The sequence below is a fragment of the Heterodontus francisci genome, chromosome 11 (genome assembly GCF_036365525.1).
Source record: "Heterodontus francisci isolate sHetFra1 chromosome 11, sHetFra1.hap1, whole genome shotgun sequence".
Lineage (NCBI taxonomy): Eukaryota > Metazoa > Chordata > Chondrichthyes > Heterodontiformes > Heterodontidae > Heterodontus > Heterodontus francisci.
In genome coordinates, this window is record NC_090381.1 from 83,632,387 (window position 1) to 83,656,476 (window position 24,090).

A 24,090-nucleotide genomic window follows, 5' to 3' on the forward strand; every position below is an offset into this window, starting at 1 on the left:
AGTTCAATCATTGGCCTGGATTTTGCAGTCAGTGGCAAAGGAACCACACTCGTTCATTGTGCTTACAGCTACCCATAGATTTATCGTAGGCTTTACAACAGTAACCTATGGTTCCAAGTGATCATTTCCAGCGCAGCATCCTCTACAAGGGATCTGTGACATGTGAAACTAGGGCTCTTCAACCAATCAGATTGAAGAATCCTTACTGAGGCACAAAGTCTAAACTAGGAAGCATAAATTAGAAAACTTCATTGCAAAATCATGTACAGAAAGCAAAAGAGAAAGAAGGATGAGATTAAGAGGAGATAAAAGAGACAAAGAAAAATAATACTTTCTAATTTATTTTTCTTTAAAATCACCAACAGTAATTAAATTCTGAAGGAATGAGACTCCACACTTGTAAAATTACATCACCAAAGCCAAATTTATTTGGTAGTAATTAAGACTTAACATGCTGTAGAAAATTTACTTATACCTGAATGCACCAGGCCTAACTTTTACAGGCATGTGGACAACAGCAACTTGCATTTTTTAGTGCCTTTAACATAATAAAATGTCCCAAAATGCTTTACATGATCATTAGAGAACAAAATTTGACACCAATCCACATAAGGAGATATTAGGCCAGATGACCAAAAACTTGGTCAAAGAGGTAGGCTTTAAGGAGCGTCTTAAAGGAGGAAAGAGAGACGAGGAGATTTAGGGAGAGAATTCCAGAGCTTAGGAAGCCGAAGGCACGACCGCCAATTGTGGAGCGATTAAAATTGGGAACGCTCAAGAGGCCATAAATCTAGGGGGTTTGTAGGGCTGGAGGAGATTACAGAGATGTGTAGTGGGTAAGTACAGCAAACTCACACCTTTACATGGATTTCATGCCAAGTCAATTGCCAATGTACTGGTGTAGCACAGCTTGTGGAGGAGCAGGACAAATTGGACAGCAACTTCCAGATTTCCCCTTTTAACTGTGTATGTGCAGTCTATGGAAGTTGCTGTCCAATTTACTGCATTATAATGGTGGGCGCTATTAGCCTCATTGTTATTCTTAAAGCAAAATCTGGGCTATGGAAACTTGCCACAGTAATATCACTGTGGGATGTATCTCTCTAACATTCATTTTCCAAACACTGTTAAATTGCTGCATTTCTCCCTAACTCTGCATTTCAAACTTAAAAGGGCTACTAAACCAAAGCATTCAAAATTTTTCTCTAGTCCCTTTGGGTTTCTCACATGCTCAACTGCACACATCTTCACAATCACTATTCTAAGCATACAACATAAATTCCTACAGTAAACTGTAAAGTGTAATAGCAAATGAACTTAAATATAGATAAGTGTGAGGCAATATATTTTGGTAGGAAGAATAAGGAGGTCATATGCTCTTGGGAAAATATGTATTTAAACGAGCAAAAGAACTGAAGGATGTGGGGGTACAGATACAGAAATCACTAAAAGTAGCTACGTAGATTAATGAGACCATAAAAGCAACAAATAAAGCAGTGGGGTTCATTTCTAGAGGGATGGAATTTAAAAGCAGAGATGCTATGTTACACTTGTACAGAACCCTGAATAGACTACACTTGGAGTACGGTGAACAGCTCTAGTCTCCATATTATAAAAAGGATACAGAGGCACTGTAGAAGTTGCAAAAAGGATTTACTAGGATGAAGTCAGAGCTGAAAGGTTATACTTATCAAGAAAGACTAAGCAGGCTGGGTTTCTTTCCTCTAAAAATGAGAAGAATAAGAGATGATCTGATTGAGGTCTTTAATATGAAAGGGTCTGATAGGGTAGATGTAGAGAAAATGGTTCCATTTGAGGGCGAGACTAGAACCAGAGGTCATAAATATAATATAGTGACTAATAAATTTAGTAGGGAATCCAGGAGAAACTTTTTTTTTTAAAACAGACAGTGGGTTGAATACAGAACTCACTACCACAGGGAATGGTTGAGGCGAATAGCCTAGATGCATTTAAGGGAAAGCTAGATAGGCACAAGAGTGAAAGGAATAGAAGGAAATGTTGATGAACTTAGATGAAGGGAGTGGAGGAGGCTCACAGGGAGCATAAACACTAGCATGGGCCAGTTGGACCGAATGGCCTATTTCTGTGCTGTAAATACTTTGTAAACACTGGTCATGTTTTGGCTCATACTAAACTTATCATAAAAATAGGTTCTTTTGTTTGCAATCACCAGTAGTATTGCAACTGAAAAACCATAAGGTAATTGTTCATGGTAGAATGAACTTCTACTGCTAACAATGAGCATAGAAAGGACAGCTCATGTGTCCTTTTGGCAGAATCATTAAATTCAATCCAATAATGGTTTTACTGTGCATTCATAATGTTCCAAATGATACTTCATGGTATTTATGATTCCACAGGTCCCTAAAATCACAGTACTAATTATCATAAAATGAAAGACAAGAACACAATTTGATTATTTGTTTTTATATGACTTGCATCATTAGCACACAGTAAGTGTTTTTGATTTAACAGTCCATTGTGGCAAGTAAACTTTTAACATGGCAAAGTATGGGCTGCATCACACAAAATGCTATAATTTAATACAATAAAGTTAATCCATCCAAAGTGAAGCATGACATTGTTGGACAATGATAATACTCCTGTAACTAATTAAGGATCAAGTATGATTAATGTATTTTGGAGTATGCATACTTTTAGGAGAAGGCAGCCAGTAATTTAAAGGTATTTACTTCACAGGATGCAGCAAAACAATATCAAATTAGGGCTTGTCACAGGTGTAACATAAAATTAAAATTCGTAGCACATTACTGGAAAATGACAAAACATTTTTTAAGACATCGGCATGTGCAGGAATGGTATTGCCTTTTAACTCTCTTCTGCCTCCTCCTCTAGCTTCCTTTTCATTCCTCCCACTGTATTCAGCTAGGCCATTATGGATATTTTTCTATCCCGTGATTTTGGATCGTGAAATGAACACGAATAAGTGGTGAGCTTTGAAAGTGTATCATGCCAAATTTTCCACACTGAATCGTATAATGATTACAACTCATTTTTTGCATGGGTGATTTGTTTACCAACACCCCACCCAGCCCCACAATGATTTTCCAAATCAGCTGTAACTGATATACACATGTGCTAATACCTTCCTTCCCTAACCTAGAATAGCTCCAATATACCCAATAAGATTCATATTTGTTACCTGGTTTCTTAAATTACCAGGGAAGATTCCTCAGTACAGCTTGGAGGGGATACTGCTTAATAATCTTACAAAAATATTGCCAATTACAGTTGGACTTGCTGTAATAGCCTGCATATCTCTTTCTCCTTTTAAAACCCACACATGCCACTGTCAGATACTACATAATAGCTATTTTTTACGATACTATCCACCAAAATTCAATCCAACACTAACATACCACATTTAAAACCAATTCAAAGGAAAGCATGCAGACATATAAGAGCAAATACTAACCTTTTCCTATTGATCACTGCAATAGCTGACAACATAAATATGTAAAGAAATTATTAAGCAACCTAAAGAATTCACAATGGGCGAAGCAAACTTTTAGTGAGTGGGTAAACTGCAATCCAAATAAATCAGATACTTCATGCTTTATGTAAGATCTTAAAAAATTAAGTGGATTCATCGCTCCTACTTTTTAAAAAAAACATGTTCAACTTCCTTTCACGAAGATACGTATATTAGACAATGAATATATGAAAAACATGCCACAATGGCAAATTATTTGTGTTTCTGCTTACATTTCCCTCCATGTTCTTTCCCTTTCTCAAACTCAGCAATCTGATTGAATATTTCCAGCAGATTTTGAGGCATGCTTTTCACTGCCCTCCCTTGAACAGAATTATGATTATGGGGGTTATCTTTGGAATTCTCTCTTTTATCTTCCCCGTAATATCTACTTTCACTTTCTCCTTTCCAGTCCTCGTAGCTAGCTCCAGTTTCATATACGTAGTCCTTTCCATCATCTCCATTTTTTCCAAAATCAGGTCTTTCATCTTTGCTATCAGAATTACTTAACCAAGAATCTTTCCTTTCATGTTGGTACTTGTCAACTGACAAATGTGAATATTCTAACCCTGAAGATCCAGAGTAGTACCTGTTACCTTTATCACACTTTTTGCTATTACATTCATTTCCAAATTCATATTCTTGAACCCGTTTCTTAAATTTGCCTTGGTCATTTGATATTCTGTCAGTCAATTCCCTGCCTTTATCTGCTTTGTGCCATTTATCGTATTGGCTACAGCTATTCTGAGTTCTTGAACTATATAGAGAGTCTCTGCTATCTTCAGACCTACCTTCAACAGGATCTAAAACCTCAACTGACGAAGAAGAAATTGAACAGTACCTTCTTTTCTCCATGATCTCTGACCACTGGTCTACTGAACTGTCATTTTTCTCCAGCAACTTTGCTACTTCCTGTTTCTGATTCAGAAAGGAAGCTGAAGTATCAGCTGGAGGAGTATACCATTCTTTCTTACTGTTGTGTGAATGATGAACTTTCTCATCACATGAACTCTTACTTAAATGCCTCTTTTGACTACGTGAGGAATCAGAATGTTTCCTCCGTCGCTTTTTTGTTGATTTGTGTTTCCTAGAACGTTCAGGTGAAGATGAAGAAGTAGACCATGAGGAGGATTCAGATGAATCAGTTGAAGATGATGTTGTTGACCTCTTTCGTTTTTTCTTCATCCTGAAAAGAAATATAGATTATAAAATTGCCATGATTCAGAAGCAAGTGTTAAGATCAAAATTAATTTTTGTTCAATGTATATATTTTGTAACTTTCAATGCTAGATATCGCTGACATTAGCATCCAAGGCAATAACTTCTAAATAACAAGGAAGTAGCCAGCACTAAACTAAGGTGATGTACACTAAATAATCTGTACTTCTGAAGAGTTGTACAATTTGTGGAATGAGGAACCATGTAAGATTTAATTGTCATTTGAGGACAGGCTTCCAGCATAGGCAAGAACTGCTTAAAAATATTACCTCCAACAGATCTGAGAACCAAGGCTTCAACAGTGGAATTGATAATGCTCCCAATAACTGAAGGCATCAATGATATAAAGGGACTATCTAAATAATCCTAATTTTGAGGAACACAAAATAAAAAGGCTTGCATGCCCCAAAGCTATTGGTAGGGAGGATAGGAAGAAATTCAATGCTGTCATTTCAGACATGAACAGAAGTGCAGCTAAGGGCAGATGATATATTGTAAGTCTGGTTCTGAAAAAAAAAAATCAATACTTTCCAGGCCATTGCAGTCTAAAAGGTAAAGAATAAGCAGTAAATTGAACCTTTTGGATTTATCCCATTACAAAATAAACCAAGTAGAAGCATTTTGGACTTCAAAAACATGTAAGGAAGACCAAAGGCAGGATTACCAATTTGTGAACAACTTCAGTATCTGCTACAACAATCTTCTGATCGCTGAGTCACATTGGCTGTTAAATGTAATGACTTTTATAAGCGTTTATATTCAACTCTACAAAAGAGCTTAGTATCTGCCCATTCACAATGATAATCTGAGTTACTTAACTTGAAAATACCAGCCAAAATAAAATGTAAATATTTTATAGATTTTAAATCCCACCTTTCTTGATCCAGAGAAGCATCAGCTTACCTCATTTCTTACAAGGCATCACACAACTGCACATCTACACTCAGTTGAGAAAGTTACCTCTTTTCTTCTTTTAACAGCTTACGCAATTTCTCTGCACTTGACACCTCGATTTTTTTCTCCTCTTCTTTAGTTTCTTTTTCTTTCTTTTCAAGTGATTTCTTTTATACCCAGTCATCATGAAATTGCGGCAAAAATTACATTTAGTTTTCAGTCAGCAACACCAAGATCATAATTGTATTCAGAAAACCATGTCACATTACCAGTTTTAAAATATTAAAGGTTAGCCATATTGAGAATAACCAAATATATATTGTATTAAAAATCGTATAGTTTAGTTATATTTTGTTAATAATTGAGAACATACAAGAAGCGGCAATGAAAAGACACATTAAATTCAATGAAAGTAGTGACAGACAATTAGAAATTATTAAATTTGGTAAAACACAGACCAGGAACAAATTATGGGTGAGGAGGCAGCAGTACACGAGGAAGTTTAACATTATACAATAAAAAAATCAAAACAGCATATCAGCATGTAGTAGTCAAAACAGGAAAATACAGAGATGAACAATTTGACAATCCAAAGAAAATGGAAATAATAAAGCACAAGGTTGGAATAACAAAAGTAAATGACAAAAATAGCAAAGCAAGGGAATTATTGAATATTCACATAGTTAATTATGATCAATTCAAAGGTTTTGTAGAATTTATCAAAATATATATGTTTTAAAAAACAAACCACCAAAGTCACCGTGCATTACCAGTTGTCCCCCAATGACCAAAGTACAAACCAGGTTTGTGCAGCAGAATCCAGTTCAGATCAGGTGTGGTGTGTAATGAGTTACAGCAGCCAAGGCCCCAGAAAGAAAATGCACACAAAAACAAAACAAGGAAAAAAAAATCAGAAATGCAAGAAAATTCTTATCCAACATGTTATCAAACTGAAAACAGATCATATAAAATAAAGTTAAAATCTTGTTAAGACGCAAATGAAGCTAAGTTCCTCCTGCCAATAATATAGCAGAAAAGTTGGCAAAAGTACAAAATATGGAAATTTGTTTTGTGCTTTCACTGACTTCATTAAAATTTAAATTGAGAAAAGAAATTTCACGCACATTTAAAGCAACTTTTTCTGGGGAAGGAAGGCATGTGAGTGTGGCAATAAAGAGTTGAGAAGTGGAAGCATACCAGTCTTAGAATCATATCCCAAACAACCACCTGGAAATATGCTTGCAAAAGGGAGCACCTAACTGGATAGTACAGGGTTGGAAAGCTATCTAAAATATTATAAGCAATTTTTTTTGGGCTCTATAAGGGTTTGCATATTAAGATGTTGCAGGAGATTATTAAACATATACATGTTTTGCACACTATACTAGTGCTTTGATAGATGTGAAATTTATCTGTAATGATACAGTAGAGATTTAAAATGGAAAGTCACACTAAGTGAGATCTCAATTTTAAAAACCTGACAAGTTCAGTCTTCAACATACTTCTGATAAAAACACGTCTTAATAGATCTTCAGATGCATTTAAGACAAAAAAAGCAGAACTTGTCAACTTCACAATACTAAAGTACAAAACATACATTGCTGCGAGATATTATGAGTAGTACTTCTTTTGGGCCTCCTTATCTCGAGAGACAATGGATACGCGCCTGGAGGTGGTCAGTGGTTTGTGAAGCAGCGCCTGGAGTGGCTATAAAGGCCAATTCTGGAGTGACAGGCTCTTCCACAGGTGCTGCAGAGAAATTTGTTTGTTGGGGCTGTTGCACAGTTGGCTCTCCCCTTGCGCCTCTGTCTTTTTTCCTGCCAACTACTAAGTCTCTTCGACTCGCCACAATTTAGCCCTGTCTTTATGGCTGCCCGCCAGCTCTGGCGAATGCTGGCAACTGACTCCCACGACTTGTGATCAATGTCACACGATTTCATGTCGCGTTTGCAGACGTCTTTATAACGGAGACATGGACGGCCGTAGTACTTAAGCCTTTCTAAACACTGACATAATTGATTGTGTTTGATTACATTTCTCCTGCCAAAATATTTTTTCTGAACTCCTTTTTTAGTTTCCCTGCTCCATATCACTAAGGGCAGGCAGACACTTTACTCTGAGGCCATGCATTTGAGCCAGCCACAAGTCACTTGTCGTCAAATTTGCTCTCTCTCAGTAAAATGGCTTGCTAAATATATCTAGCTCAGGAATGTCAATCTTTCCCCAAACTGATGATTGGATCACAAATAAAATGCTATGCAGCAACACCTGCAGATTTGCAGTCCACAAAACAAACTATGTAACCCGGAAACTATACAACAAAATTGTTATCCTGGGGAATAGATCCAGTTCCCTTAAAATCTTAATTCTTTAGCTGTATAGCAATTATTTTATGAAATATTAAGTTGCAAGCCCTTGAAAAAAGTTTCTAAAAGTCAGTCCTACAGCATGAATGTGGTAAGCAGCACCTACTTAATTTAAATTTACAGAAGGTTTTGAACCCAGAAAGCATGTCTTATGTTGTAAGTGTCTAAAGTAGAACACAAAACAATTTTAAGTTTTCAATGTAAATGTAGCAAGCAAGTGCTAATCTCTGTAACAAACCAATTTCAACTTCTTTTTCAGATGATATTGCTAAGACATACAGCCAACCAAATCGGAACTCAGTGATGCCATTGATTCCCTAGCCAGCGGAAAAGCCCCTGGGAAGGACAGCATTACCCCTGAAATAATCAAGAGTGCCAAGCCTGCTATACTCTCAGCACTACATGAACTGCTATGCCTGTGCTGGGACGAGGGAGCAGTACCCCAGGACATGCGCGATGCCAACATCATCACCCTCTATAAAAACAAAGGTGACCGCGGTGACTGCAACAACTACCGTGGAATCTCCCTGCTCAGCATAGTCGGGAAAGTCTTTGCTCGAGTCGCTCTGAACAGGCTCCAGAAGCTGGCCGAGCGCGTCTACCCTGAGGCACAGTGTGGCTTTCGTGCAGAGAGATCGACTATTGACATGCTGTTCTCCCTTCGTCAGATACAAGAGAAATGCCGTGAACAACAGATGCCCCTCTACATTGCTTTCATTGATCTCACCAAAGCCTTTGACCTCGTCAGCAGACGTGGTCTCTTCAGACTACTAGAAAAGATCGGATGTCCACCAAAGCTACTAAGTATCATCACCTCATTCCATGACAATATGAAAGGCACAATTCAACATGGTGGCTCCTCATCAGAGCCCTTTCCTATCCTGAGTGGTGTGAAACAGGGCTGTGTTCTCGCACCCACACTTTTTGGGATTTTCTTCTCCCTGCTGCTTTCACATGCGTTCAAATCCTCTGAAGAAGGAATTTTCCTCCACACAAGATCAGGGGGCAGGTTGTTCAACCTTGCCCGTCTAAGAGCGAAGTCCAAAGTACGGAAAGTCCTCATCAGAGAACTCCTCTTTGCTGACGATGCTGCTTTAACATCTCACACTGAAGAATGCCTGCAGAGTCTCATCAACAGGTTTGCGTCTGCCTGCAATGAATTTGGCCTAACCATCAGCCTCAAGAAAACGAACATCATGGGGCAGGATGTCAGAAATGCTCCATCCATCAATATTGGCGACCACGCTCTGGAAGTGGTTCAAGAGTTCACCTACCTAGGCTCAACTATCACCAGTAACCTGTCTCTAGATGCAGAAATCAACAAGCGCATGGGTAAGGCTTCCACTGCTATGTCCAGACTGGCCAAGAGAGTGTGGGAAAATGGCGCACTGACACGGAACACAAAAGTCCGAGTGTATCAGGCCTGTGTCCTCAGTACCTTGCTCTACGGCAGCGAGGCCTGGACAACGTATGCCAGCCAAGAGCGACGTCTCAATTCATTCCATCTTCGCTGCCTTCGGAGAATACTTGGCATCAGGTGGCAGGACTATATCTCCAACACAGAAGTCCTTGAAGCGGCCAACACCCCCAGCTTATACACACTACTGAGTCAGAGGCGCTTGAGATGGCTTGGCCATGTGAGCCGCATGGAAGATGGCAGGATCCCCAAAGACACATTGTACAGCGAGCTCGCCACTGGTATCAGACCCACCGGCCGTCCATGTCTCCGTTATAAAGACGTCTGCAAACGCGACATGAAATCGTGTGACATTGATCACAAGTCGTGGGAGTCAGTTGCCAGCATTCGCCAGAGCTGGCGGGCAGCCATAAAGACAGGGCTAAATTGTGGCGAGTCGAAGAGACTTAGTAGTTGGCAGGAAAAAAAGACAGAGGCGCAAGGGGAGAGCCAACTGTGCAACAGCCCCAACAAACAAATTTCTCTGCAGCACCTGTGGAAGAGCCTGTCACTCCAGAATTGGCCTTTATAGCCACTCCAGGCGCTGCTTCACAAACCACTGACCACCTCCAGGCGCGTATCCATTGTCTCTCGAGATAAGGAGGCCCAAAAGAAAGAAAAAGAAAGATTGCTAAGAATGAGTTTAGATCAGAATTTGCTCTGACAAACCAATTTCAGCTGAATGGCAGAAAAAACCCCACAGGTTTTAAAGACAAATTGTTGTATTAAAAGGAAGGAAAGTTGAAACTGTTCATTTCTAACTAAATAACAGCAATTTTATTTTACGGTTTTGTGACCAAAGATCTCTCTGAGTACTGTGGGGGAAGGCAACGACTTTGAATAGGAAATTCCAAACGAAGAAGCTGAAGAAAACTTAACATTAAATTACTCCGTTTTATATTTTGATCACAAAAAGAGGACATAGTAACAAAAAAAATCCCAAAGCCAACTTTAGTTTTACTTACAGGTAAAATTGCCTAACAAAGATCAAGATCAACAGGGAGGTATTGCGGACTTAAAGGAATGGTCATTTTGTGAGATTATAACCTGAAATAATACTTTTCTTTATTTAAAGAAAAAAAAATCCTCCCCAAAATGAGACACACTCATTCTTTTATGGACCAAGTCTTTCAGCAAACTTGAATGCAACCTCCTTAGTTCGACATCTCTGACTTTGATAATTGGGGTCTTGCAGAGAGAGTCAATTTCACAACATTCCACCCCCCCACCTCCCCTCCAAAAAAAATACTTATCAGAGCTGGTCGTGTAGAGCTGCTCAAGAACAAACCTGACTGATGTGGTATTGTGTTCCCTTGCTCCTTAGTGAAAACTCACCTCCACGGACAGCCAAGGAGGTGGTCTGGAGTTCACCATGTGGTGCGTCATAGGCCTGTAACCAATATCCTACTAGTCCATATTGGAATGCATCAACACACGAGCACATCACACACAACTGTGCCATTTCTTCTAGTTAATAAGACGAAATTTCCTGTAGGTCTTTACTGCACGAGTGAGGCACATAAGAAACAGCAGCAAAATTGTTTAAGCGTAATACTGAACCCAGTAAATCACCTGCATATGTTTTCTTAATTTCTGTAAAGCTTCCTCTGCCTCACCGAAAGTCTCATCTAGCTTCAATGCCTTCTTATAGCAATTCTCAGCATTCGTCAACTTTTCTTCTTCTTCTAACCTGTTAAAAGATTTTTTAAGAGCTATCAGAAAATGATCACAATCAGTCCCTTTCCTGAACACAGAATTTCAGTAAAAACTGAACAATGTAGAGTGACAGTGAGCAAGACATAACCATTAAACAGATGCTCCAACCAAAGATACCACAGCAAACTAAACTTCAAACTATTACTACTCTCTGAGCCATTGCAGAGATCCTGAAATTATTTTGGAGGTCAGTAGGATAATAACAGCACAACTTTTAAATTGTTGATTTACACTTGTTTTTCCAACATCAGTGGACACAAGTCTTGATAGCCTGAAATGACCCACTGCAGACATTTTACTTTAATTTTCTTTTCACTATACAAGTTTGGTTTCTTTCTTTTTCCCCCTTCTCTAAGCCAAAACTTAAAGAAAATACAATTATTATTTTAAAGCTAAAATATCTGCCACTGCCTTAAAAAATAGATCGTATGCATTGCATCTTTGAGCACTTTGTATCATGAAAAATACTGATGACTACCAAGAGACAAAGGAGTATTTAACTTCATTTTGTCACACTCTTCACAGCATACATAATGGTGGGAAATCAGATATTTAGCAAATCGAGTAGCATAGACCAGGTCTAATAACTGATTTGATGGTTGCAATATCAAAGATTCAGCATCCAACAGATGGTTGAGAGGAAACCAGCCCCAGCTAATTATTCAAATCAAGACACCTATTAATCTTGACCATGCAATAAACTGTATGCTCAAATTTTAATGTCTTCCTGTGTTAACCTCTACTATTATAAATTCCTACACCCACATTTATAATAGAAACTGCCTGTGTAAACATGTTCATCCTAGTTACATCCTCCAACCAATGATGGCGCTGTAATGTCAGTTTTTTTTAAAAACAACTTCCAGATACTCAGGCTCCACTGCAAAAAGCTCCTATGCTGGAACCAATTCTACTTCTCTACTTGTCAAACAGGCAACTTAACTAGAAATATAAAATCAAAGTACTTGATGAAAAATAAAAACAGAATGTATGACGTGAAGAGAGAGACTAATTACATGCCTGTGCTGTAACCAAATTTATCCTCCCCGCCCTCAAACCTGCTTCTCATCTGAAGAACACTTTAGGTTTTGACCTCTTGTGTATAATGCCGTGAGAAATTGACCAGTACAATCTGTTTTATTAAGTACAATCATTCTATGTATTCCGTACTTACTGGCCTCCTCTTTCTACTAGAGTTTGACAAAGATATTTCTTTGCATTCCTATGTGTTGGACAGGTCTCCAAAGCCAAGTCAAAGTCAGAAATAGCTTTGTTTAGACTTCCTTTTGTTGCATAACTATAACAAAAAGGGAAAGAAATGTTAACAGGAGGTTTAACCAAAACTATTACTCCAAATTACATGGCAAATTCCTAAAATCGAAGTTTGAGTGAAATGCATTACTGCATTATGCATAAATCAAAAATTTATTCTCCAAAGACTATAAATACTGGTTAGGGAATTTCTAAGTCCCTCATAGCATGATTTGTTTCACCATAGTAACAGAAATACTAGAACCAAACAATATGCACAATAGTGATTTTTTTTTCTCTTCCTGCTTTTCACCCTTATCCTTCCCACATGGAGGGAGATTCATGCCGAGTTTGGCTCTACAACTTCCAACGGCCTTTCAATACATCAACCAGATGGTCATTCAAGTAAAAAAACAGATAGCAAGTGCCAGTAGAATATTGAACCCATGTACATACATCAAACAAGACTATTAAGTAGCAATTAGAAAAAGAAATCCGAGCTACAATCCCATTACAACACAGACAGCAAAATTCCTTCAGTGTTATTCTGACTGAGGATAGCTAACTGAGCACAGACCAAAGATCAAATATTTATGGTCTGCATGGCCTTTGAACCACCAAAGGACCTCTATCTGTGACACATAAGATGACTTAGTGCAAAGATCAGTACAGACAAACAGGTGCTGCTGCAATCATGTACAACTTATCACATACTTACAGAGCACCACGAGCCACAAGAGCTTCAACATTATTGCTGTCAATTTCTAGGGCTTTGTTGTACTCATTCATAGCATCTACATGACGTCCTGCTTTAAAATGGTCCACCCCAGCCTTGACACTGTGGGGAAAGGAGGACAAATCCAAGTCAGTACAGAATCAAATATTCATTTATTAACTAGTGGCACGTGCTAGCGAGAATAGAAATAGGAGGATAAGGAGGATCAATGTGTGGCTTGAGACATGGTGCAGGAGGGACAGCTTCAGATTCTTGAGGCATTAAGACCAGTTCTGGGACAGGTTGCACCTCAACAGGACTGGAATGACTGGCCTTGTGGGGAGGATTTAAACAAAATTGGCAGAGGGATAGACACCAGCAAATAGAAGTAGAAAGGAGGAAAAAGGCAAATAAAGGAATGAGAGTGTTGGATAGTACTAGAGTAGGAAGTAGTACCATATTAGATGGAAGACTAAGAAGGACTATGAAGAATACAAAGACAGGTTTACGATGTATGTATGTTATTGCTGTCACAAGTGTTTCAATTTTTTTGTAAAATTTTGAGAATTGTGTTTTAAAACTGAAAAGGGTTCCATAGATGTTGGAAGTTTGGGTGTTTTTAAAAAAAGGTCACCAGAAGGTTTGGACTGAGTGTGAAATGTAAACTGTTACTGGAAGGCATCCAGCAGGGGTTGTTATTGACTTGGGGAGATGTGCACAAAAGAGTGACAGGCCAAGATTTATGGACGTCAGGAGACCTAACTTCTGGAATGTTTTCAGTTTCAATCTGAACGGTTAAAAAAGCCAGTTGGTTGATTTTGACTGCCAGACGAAAAACAGCTCAGCTCTCGCTCTTTCTCTTGAAAACCCTGCACACAGTATGGCAATTTCCTATTTCCTCCTGTATTTGAAGAAACCTTGCATGTTTGAAGGAATCTTTGCATCAAATGTGTGGGATCTGAAACTTTTGTGCTGCATTCCTGCTGGAAGACCTATTTGGAGTCTCTGTAGCTGCATCTCTTGGAAAGCCTACCCAAACAGATCATCAACATCGCCTGGAAAGAACAGTTCTAGGAAGATCCTAGTGATGGCTGCCTGTACACATTTGGGACACCTAATCTAAACAAAGGACATCTTTCCATACCTTCTTTCCAGCCTAAATTTTTTTTTTTTAATTCCTTCTATTTCTTTGTAACAGCTGTAAACAAAAATCCCTTTTATTTTTTTCCTGGTTATCCAGTGTGTACGTATGTGTGTATGCATGTATGTGAGGGCTAGGATAAATAAGGGGTTTTAATATTTCAATTTGTGTGTATGTTTTACATCATTATTGGTTAAGAGTTGGCTTATAATTGACTGATAATTTTGTTGTTTATTCAAGAAACTTGGATGGTGTGTTTTACTCTGGGAAAAATAGAGTAAATTTATATAGGTAGGTAGGAAAATTTAAAAAAATTTTGTGACCTGTTGAGAAGTGGGACTAGAATAAACAGTACACTCCTCCTGCCTTGGTTGTAACAATGCACAAGGTGTGGTGAATAAGGTTGGTGAGCTACAAGCAGAAATAGCAGTGTGGGAATATGACGTCGTGGCAAAAACAGAAACATGGCTTAGAAACGGTGAGGCTTGTGTGCTTAATATTCAAGGATATAACGTGTTGAGAAAAGATAGGGAGGGAAAAAAGGGAAGTGGGGTGGCATTACTGATTAGGGAAGACATTGAAGTGCTGGAAAGGGAGGAGGTTCGTGAAGGGGTAAAGACAGAATCCATCTGTGATTAGAGCTGAGAAGGAAAAAGGGTACAATCATGCTACTAGTGGTATTCTATAGGTCTCCAAATAACGAGAGAGAGATAGAGGAGAAAATCTACAGGGAAACCACAGAGATGTGGAAGAACTATAGGGTGGTGATATTGGGGGACTTTAATTACCCAAACATTGATTGGGATAATGTTAGAGTAAAGGGTAGGAAGGGGGGGGGAATTTCTGAAATGTGTTCAGGAGAATTTCCTTGACCAGAATGTTCTTGGTCCAACTCGGAAGGAGACACTGCTGGATCTGATGCTGCGGAATGAGATGGGCCAAGTGGACCAAGTGTCTGTGGGGGAACACTTGGGCAAGTGCGATCATTGTATCATAAGGGTCAGACTAGTAAAGGAGAAGAGAAAGAAACAATCTAAACTAGAACTTTTACATTGGAAAAGGGCTAACTTCAATGGGATGAGAGGGGATCTAACCAGGGTAAAATGGAACCAAAGACTGACAGGAAAAATGGTTAACGGAACAATGGACGATCTTTAAGGAGACGTTTCAGGCACAGGCTAGGTACATTTCAACAAGGGCAAAAGGTAAAAGGATCCTTGGACGAGAAGGGATAAAGAGAATATGATGAAACAAAAAAAGAAGAGGACGTATGAGGCACGTCAGGTGAATTTTTCAAGCAAGGACTAGGCCAAATACAATATGTTGAGAGGGAAACTGAAGAAGAAAATAAGATTTGCAAAGAGAGAATATGAGAGTAAAATGGCCGTCAACATAAAAGGGAACTCAAAAATTTTCTACAGACATGTAAATAATAAGCAGGTAATAAGAGGTGGGGTGGCACCTATTCAGGACCAAGAGTGTGATATATGCTTACAGGTGCAGGACAAGGCTAGAATACGTAATGAGTACTTTATCAGTGTTTACTAAGGAAGAGGATGCTGATAAAATATCGGTAGAAGCAGAGATGGTAGAGACAATGGATGGGGTGAAAATTGATAGAAAGGATGTACTGGAAACGCTGGCTGTGTTTGGAGTGGATAAGTCACCTGGTCCGGATGGCTTGCATCCCAGGTTGCTCAAGGAAGTGGGAGTGGAGATTGAAGGGCTTGCCATAATCTTCCAATCTTCCCTAGATATGGGGGGGGAGGTGCCAGAGATTCGAGAGTGGCAAATGTGACACCTTTATTCAAGAAAGGATGTAAGGATACTCCTAGCAACTACAGGGCCGTCAGTTTAGCATCAGTGGTGGGTAAGATTTTAGAAACAATAATCAGGGGAAAAAAATCAACAGGCACTTGGAGAGGTTTAAATTCTTTAAGGAAAGCCAGCATGGATGTGTAATTGACAGATCATGCTTGCCTAATCTAATTGATTTTTTTGAGAAAGTAACACACTGGTTAACAAAATTAAGGCTCTTGGAATAGGAGAGTCAGTGTCCAATTGGATTAAAAAATTGGCTTAAGGACAGAAAATAGTGAGTTGTGGTAAATGGTTCTTTTTCAGACTGGAGGATGGGGGACAGTGGTGTTCCCCAAGGTTCAGCACTAGGACCACTGTTTTTTTTATATATATATAGATATATAAATGACATGAATGTTGGAATAGAGTAAAATTTCAAAATTTGCCAATAATACCAAACTTGGACGTGTGGCAGACAGTGAGGATGATATCAATCGACTGCATCAGATAGACTAGTGGAATAGGCAGACAAGCGGCAGATGGAATTTAATAGACAGTGTGAGGTGATGTATTTTGGCAGGAGGGATTGGGAGAGGCAATATAAACTTAATGGCACATTTCTAGAGTGTATACAGGGACAGAAGAACCTGGGGGTTCAAGTGCCTAGATCTTTGAAGGTGGCAGGACATATTGAGAGGGTAGTTAGCAAAGTACATAGGATCTTGGGCTTCATAAATAGAGGTATTGAGTACAAAGGCAGGGAAGTTATGCTGACCCTTTATAAAGCTCTGGTTAGGCCACAACCAGATTACTGCATCCAGTTGTAGTCACCATACTTTAGGAAGGATGTGAAGGTCCTTGAAAGGATGCAGAGGAGATTTACCAGAATGGTTCCAGGGATAAGGGATTTTAGCTACAAGGTTAGGTTGGAGAAGCTGGGTTGAGGGAAAATTTGATAGAGATATACAAGATTATGACAGGTTCAGATAAGGTAGACAAAGAAAAGCTGTTCCCATTAACTGATGGTACAAGGACTAGGCGACACAGATTAAGGTTCTAGGCAAGAGATGCAGTGGGGATGGGAGGAAGAACTGTTTTATGCAGTGAGTGGAATGACCTGGAACTCACTGCCTACAAAGGTGGTAGAAACTGAGTCGATGAATCATTTCAAGAGGAAACTGGATGGCCATACGAGGGAAAGAAACTTGCAGGGCTACCAGGATAAAGCAGGGGAATGGCACTGATTGGATTGCTCTACAAAGAGCCAGCATGGACTCGATTGGCTGAATGGCATTCTTCTGTGTCTTAATGATTGTGACTTTATGACTTATTTCTTCACACTGTTTAGCGGTTGAAATAACGTTCTCCTGATAGTGCATTTCATATGCAGCATTTTAAAGAATATCCACATAAATACGACTGCTAAATATCACAGTAACATTTCTAGCATAAGCATTCTCAGTCAGTAGAAAATTCCTAAGTACAAGGGTAAAATATTATGGACAATGTCTCATGAATCAATCTTTTAAAGAGATTGAGATCCACATCCTAGAAGTGCTAAATCATAAAGTTACTGAGTCCAGCCTTAACTGAGATAATGAAACAATCTACTGTCTGCTAGATGCAAGAATCTTTGCCTTTGGGCAGCATCAATCTAGTTCATAGCAGACAAACACATTGCACATAACTGCTGTGACAGGCTTGAATAATATAAATGTTAACATGTTATTTAATCTAGCGCATGATCACAGAATTGGACAACAGAAATACAATCTGCTTAATTCAAATTAGCTAAGAGGTATGATCAGTAAGTTCGCAGATGACACGAAAATTGGTGGTGTTGTAAATAGTGAGGAGGAAAGCCTTAGGTTACAGGATGACAAAGATGGGCTGGTAAAATGGGCAGAGCAGTGGCAAATGGAATTTAATCCTGAGAAGTGTGAGGTGATGCATTTTGGGAGGACTAACAAGGCAAGGGAATATATAATTGGTGTATACAATGAGCGACCATAATATGACAGAATTCTTCATCAAGATGGAGAGTGACATAGTTGATTCTGAGACTAGGGTCCTGAATCTTAATAAAGGAAACTACGAAGGTATGAGGTACGAGTTGGCTATGATGGATTGGGAAACGTTACTTAAAGGGATGACGGTGGATAGGCAATGGCAAACATTCAGACAGCGCATGGATGTACTGCAACAATTGTTTATTCCTGTCTGGCGGGAAAGGTAGCCAAAGCATGGCTTACAAGGGAAATTAGAGTTAGCATTAGATCCAAGGAAGAGGCATACAAATTCGCCAGAAAAAACAACAGACCTGAGGATTGGGAGCAGTTTAGAATTCAGCAAAGGAGGACCAAGGGATTAATTGGTTCTGTCTTCATAAAGAAGGACGCAAATATCATACCAGAAATGTCGGGGAACACAGGGCTTAGTGACAGAGAGGAACTGAAGGAAATCAGTATGAGTAGAGAAATGGTGTTGGGAAATTGATGGGATTAAAGGCCGATAAATCCCTAGGGCCTGATAATCTACATCCCAGAGAACTTAAGGAAGTGGCCCTAGAAATAGTGGATGCATTGGTGGTCATCTTCCAAGATTCTATAGACTCTGGAACAGTTCCTACAGATTGGAAGGAGCTAATGTAACCCCACTATTTAAAAAGGGAGGTAGAAAGAAAACAGGGAATTATAGACCAGTCAGCCTGACGTCGGTAGAGGGGAAATTTCTAGAGTCTGTCATCAAAGATTTTATAGCAGAGCACTTGGAGAACAGTGGTAGAATCGGACAGAGTCAGCATGGATTTACGAAAGGGAAATCATGCTTGACAAATCTACTAGAATTCTTCAAGGATGTCACTAGTAGAGTTGATGAGGGGGAGCCAGTGGATGTGGTTTATTTGGACTTTCAGAAGGCTTTCGATAAAGAGATTAGCAAGTAAAATTAAAGCGCATGGGATTGGGGGTGTTGATGGATAGAAAATTGGTTGGCAGACACAAAGAGTAGGAATAAACGAGTCTTTTTCCGAATGGCAGGCAATGCCTAGTGGGGTATTGCAGGGATCGGTGCTAGGACCCCAGGTTATTCACAATATATATTAATGATTTAGATGAGGGAACTAAATGTAATATCTCCAAATTTGCAGATGACATAAAACTGGGTGGGAGGGTGAGTTGTGAGGAGGATGCAGAGAGGCTTCAGGGTGATTTGGACAAGTTGAGTGAGTGGGCAAATGCATGGCAGATGCAGTATAATGTGGATAAATGTGAGGTTATCCACTTTAGTAGCAAAAACAGGAAGGCAGATTATCTGAACAGCTATAAACTGAGAGAGGGGAATATGCAACGAGACCTGGGTGTTCTCGTACACCAGTCGCTGAAGGTAATCATGCAGGTGCAACAGGTGGTAAAAACGGCAAATGGTATGTTGGCCTTCATAGCGAAAGGATTCGAGTACAGGAGCAGGGATGTCTTGCTGCAATTATACAGGGCCTTGGTGAGGCCACACCTGGAATATTGCATGCAGTTTTGGTCTCCTTATCTGAGGAAGAATGTTCTTGCTATAGAGGGAGTGCAGCAAAGGTTTACCAGACTGATTCCTGGGATGGTTGGACTGACATATGAGAAGCGATTGAATCAGTTAGGATTATATTCGCTGGAGTTCAGAAGAGTGAGGTGGGATCTCATAGAAACCTATAAAATTCTAACAGGACTTGATAGGGTAGGCGCAGAAAGGATGTTCCCGATGGTGGGGGAGTCCAGAACCAGGGGACATTGTCTATTTTCAGGACTGAGATGAGGAGAAATTACTTCACCCAGAGAGTGATGAGTCTGTGGAATTTTCTACCACAGAAAGCAGTTGAGGCCAAAACATTGTATGTTTTCAAGAAGGAGTTAGATATAGCTCTTGGGGCAAAAGAGATCAAAGGATATGGAGAGAAAGCAGGAACAGGCTACTGAGTTAGATGATCAGCCATGACCATAATGAATGGCGGAGCAGGCTCAAAGGGCCGAATGGCCTACTCCTGCTCCTATTTTCTATGTTTCTACAATGGATGGTAGAACCCTAGGAAGTACAGAGGGTCAGAGGGACCTTGGTGTACTTGTCCATAGATCACTGAAAGCAGCAGCACAGGTAGATACGGTGGTTAGGAAGGCATATGGGATATTTGCCTTTATTAGCCAAGGCAGAGAATATAAAGAGCAGGGAGGTTATGATGGATCTGTATAAAATCTAGTTAGGCCACAGCTGGAGTACTGTGTACAGTTCTGGTCACCACACTATAACAAGGATGTGATTGCACTGGAGAGGGTGCAGAGAGGATTCACCAGGATGTTGCCTGGGCTGGAGGATTTCAGCTATGAAGAGAGACTGGATAGGCTAGGGTTGTTTTCCTTAGAGCAGAGAAAGCTGAGGGAGGACCTGATTGAGGTATACAAAATTATAAGGGGCATTGATATGGGGGATAGGAAGAAATTTATTTCCTTAGCGGAGGTGTCAATAACCTGGGGGCACAGATTTAAGGTAAGGGGCAGGAGGTTTAGAGAGGAGTTTAAACTTGGTTCAAGTAGACCAGAGCAACTAAGCTTCCTGAGCTATCCAACTATGGTTTTCTGGAAATAGTGAATAAAGAATTTGGAACTGACCCTGTTTCTGCATCAATGAGTCTATTCGCAAACCAGTACATAATCAAAACCAGGACCAAAACCAACTTTCTCACAGAAAGTCTGAACAACTAAATGCATGGTAAAATTCTTGATAATTGTGAAACTATTAAAACTAGCCTTTTTCCAAGATGAATGCTAGCTCTCACCGAATGAATTTTTTCAGAATGAAAAAAAGTAAAGCAGCAAAGTAAATTACCGTCATAGTTTACGTAAGCATTACCGAGGAAAAAGTTGCTAGTGACAGTATTTGTGTGGTGTTGCTATTCTTCCTGTAATGTACAGAAACAAGCTGTTGCCATCTAACAGAAGTGGATGAACCAGTACACACCATGACCACAATATCCAATTCTATGCCATTGCTAAGGAAATGGCCAATGACGACTGATGAAACTTTGCAAGGTGCTGAATACTGCATGGTTAATTTTGCTACAGGCAGGAATCAAACCACATTTAGTGTATTTTGTGAAATGACTGAACTTTGCATTGTGGAGCTTGTACAGTGCTCAAGTTTAGATCACAAACACTCCAATGTCTGTTATTTTTAAGAGTTCCTGCAGTGTTTTGATTTTATGTTTCATTAAAATTTTTCAGTTTGAACTGTTGGATTTTTTTTCCTACAAAAAAAACCTTCAAATTAACAGGAGTAGATTTTAAGTATTATCAAGACTGAGAAAAGAGGAAGTGGACATGTGGAACAAAAACTGATCAAAAGCAGTTAATGCTACACTGATTAACTTATGAGCTGGGTAAATATCTGGGGTAGAATGAGATGGAAGATAATCAGAAGTTTAACGGAACATAATGGCTTCTTTGTTGTTAGGACTGTGGATGAACCATTTATGGAACCTATTTCATCACAGTTGAACACTATGGGTGTAATATCCTGGAAGTTCACATAATTACTTTCACATAATTAATCCCCTCAGAAAACTGAAGGGGTTCAGTCTGTTCCAGGACAGCACAAGTGGAATATCTTCCACGAAGGGAATGAGCTTTATGGCCTTTCCTCATTGCACAATTTGTGTACTCTTCGGATTCACCACAAAACTGGCAATCTCACACAGGAGATCCTTAGTATGATGGCTAGTGCGATAAGTGGAAGTGTCATACTGGTGTGTTAGATAGTTCTTTCAGGTTGAGGAAAAGGGCCATTGTTTGGAATAAAGACCATTTAACTTTGTTTCTGGCTATGCTTTATTGATTCGGGCAGGTTTGATGCAGTTGATGGGAAAGTGCTCTATTACCCAGATATTTTCCACTCGGATGAACACAAAAATATAACCAAATTTAAAAGCTACAATCGGTGACTTAAATTAAAATGCAAAAATGAAAAGACGCCCCCAGCAAATTTTCAAAAAGTGCGATGAATGCAGATGAACATATAGGTTCATTATTAGATGCAGTCTCATTAGAATACATAAAATATTTCAAATGACATGATAACATAAATTAAGCACTTTATATGCTTTAATATGAAGTACTGTGCATTGTGATGGTAAAAATTCATAGCTTCATATTTTAAATTTATCCCCCTTACAAGGACCCATCATCTTCCTTTGCACCAATGAGCTGCTCTGATGCCACAGGTTACAGATGCATTTAGGAGTGATTCATAGATTCATAACATTTGAGAGGGAGCAGACATTTTGGATTGCACTCCTTCATACACAACTTCATGAATGGACAAGCAGCCTGCAGCCCACTGTTTCTATTCAGGAAACTACACAACTTGAGTCCGACAGTACATTTGCTCTCAGGTGGTCTCTAACCAGCAGTCCTAAAACACGACAGCAAGGAATAACTAAGAATATCCTTTTCGTTTAATTGTTTATCTGCATTGTTAGATCTTAGGCTACAATCAACCAGAACATTCTGTAGCTAAACAAATAACTTACAAAGAGATGTTTCTGCTTTCTTCATTGGTATCAAACCCACAGAACAATTTGTTACCTACTTTAGATCAACTGAGTAAAGTCATCACAATTACAACTTTGGTTTGCGGTCTTTTAAGTTAACCAGATTGTAAATACATACCACTTTAATGCCCAAGACGCTGACTGCTTTTTCCTTAAGGCTGCAGCATAATCATCCCCGATAAAGGTTTTGCTATTAAAAGAAAGAAAGAAAGAAACATCACACTCCATACTTGGAACTAATGGCCATGTTATTTTAGGGTACAAGTGACATTTATAAGGCAAAAACTGCAGTTTGGGCCAAACTCAAATGCTTCTGAAATAACTGAAGTGTAAATCAGTGGAAGAAATTTCAAATGTTACTCTGGAAATAAACAAACAAGAAAATCAAGAAATAGTCACAACTTTGTTAAGTATCAGAGAATATACCAAGAGAAGCTCTGCAGAACTGTTATGCAGGAACAGTCCATACAGAACAAGGTTTTTACAACCTATTAAGTCAGAAGCAATACAGCTGTAAAATTGTACATTTTGCACTGCCACTAAATGGTTTTGGCTTTGCAGCAAAACAGCAGGTACAAGAGAATGGACACCAAAATGGTTTATAATTTCAGTAAAAATGTAGTCGCTGATAATTTGGAACTTCACACAAGTGACAGTTTAGCTGAAGAGCAAATGTTTAACATTTTGAAGTTCAAGAAATTCCGATCAACCCACAGGATCCTCCTTTTGAGCAGCTGGCTCTTTTCCAAAATTAAAAATTTCACCAGCATTTGAGGATCAGTTAGAGACAAACGCGGGTTTCAATATGCATGCCCAATGTTCTACTTTCATCTGATGTGAAAGCAGTGTGACACTGACACCAGAACTTGGTGCTGCTTCCTACACTACTTTCAAATGCTATCTGTGGCATAACAGCAGCATTAAATGATTTTTTTTTTTTTAGAGATACAGCACTGAAACAGGCCCTTCGGCCCACCGAGTCTGTGCCGACCATCAACCACCCATTTATACCAATCCTATACTAATTCCATATTCCTACCACATCCCCACCAGTCCCTATATATTTCCCTACCACCTACCTATCCTAGGGGTAATTTATAATGGCCAATTTACCTATCAACCTGCAAGTCTTTGGCATGTGGGAGGAAACCGGAGCACCCGGAGGAAACCCACGCAGACACAGGGAGAATTTGCAAACTCCACACAGGCAGTAGCCAGAATTGAACCCGGGTCGCTGGAACCGTGAGGCTGCGGTGCTAACCACTGCGCCGCCCTTTTCTTATTATCTACTTAGTTTAGTGGTTCTGTAGCACTGCAGCGCAACAACAGTAATGTGCTCTGCTGGTCTCTGCAGGTGCTGTGTTACAAATTCCACCCAGACACCAGAGTTTCAGTGTCAAGTCATTTACTGCACAGAAGCAGGTCCTTTGGCA

At 39.4% G+C, this 24,090-nt stretch overlaps 1 protein-coding gene across 2 annotated transcripts in view; it reads right to left on the minus strand.

The window, feature by feature from the left end:
* Window positions 1–439: 439 nt before the first annotated feature.
* ttc14 (tetratricopeptide repeat domain 14) overlaps window positions 440–24,090 on the minus strand; it is a 58,078-nt gene continuing 34,427 nt past the window's right edge. For both annotated transcript variants that reach the window (XM_068042355.1, XM_068042354.1), the window contains 6 exons: window positions 22,776–22,847; window positions 13,134–13,253; window positions 12,339–12,461; window positions 11,021–11,138; window positions 5,693–5,793; window positions 440–4,700 (listed from right to left, as the gene is read on the minus strand). In XM_068042355.1, coding sequence (XP_067898456.1) covers window positions 3,728–4,700; window positions 5,693–5,793; window positions 11,021–11,138; window positions 12,339–12,461; window positions 13,134–13,253; window positions 22,776–22,847 — 1,507 coding nt within the window. In that variant the 3' untranslated portion in view covers window positions 440–3,727. The remainder of the gene's footprint in view (window positions 4,701–5,692; window positions 5,794–11,020; window positions 11,139–12,338; window positions 12,462–13,133; window positions 13,254–22,775; window positions 22,848–24,090) is intronic.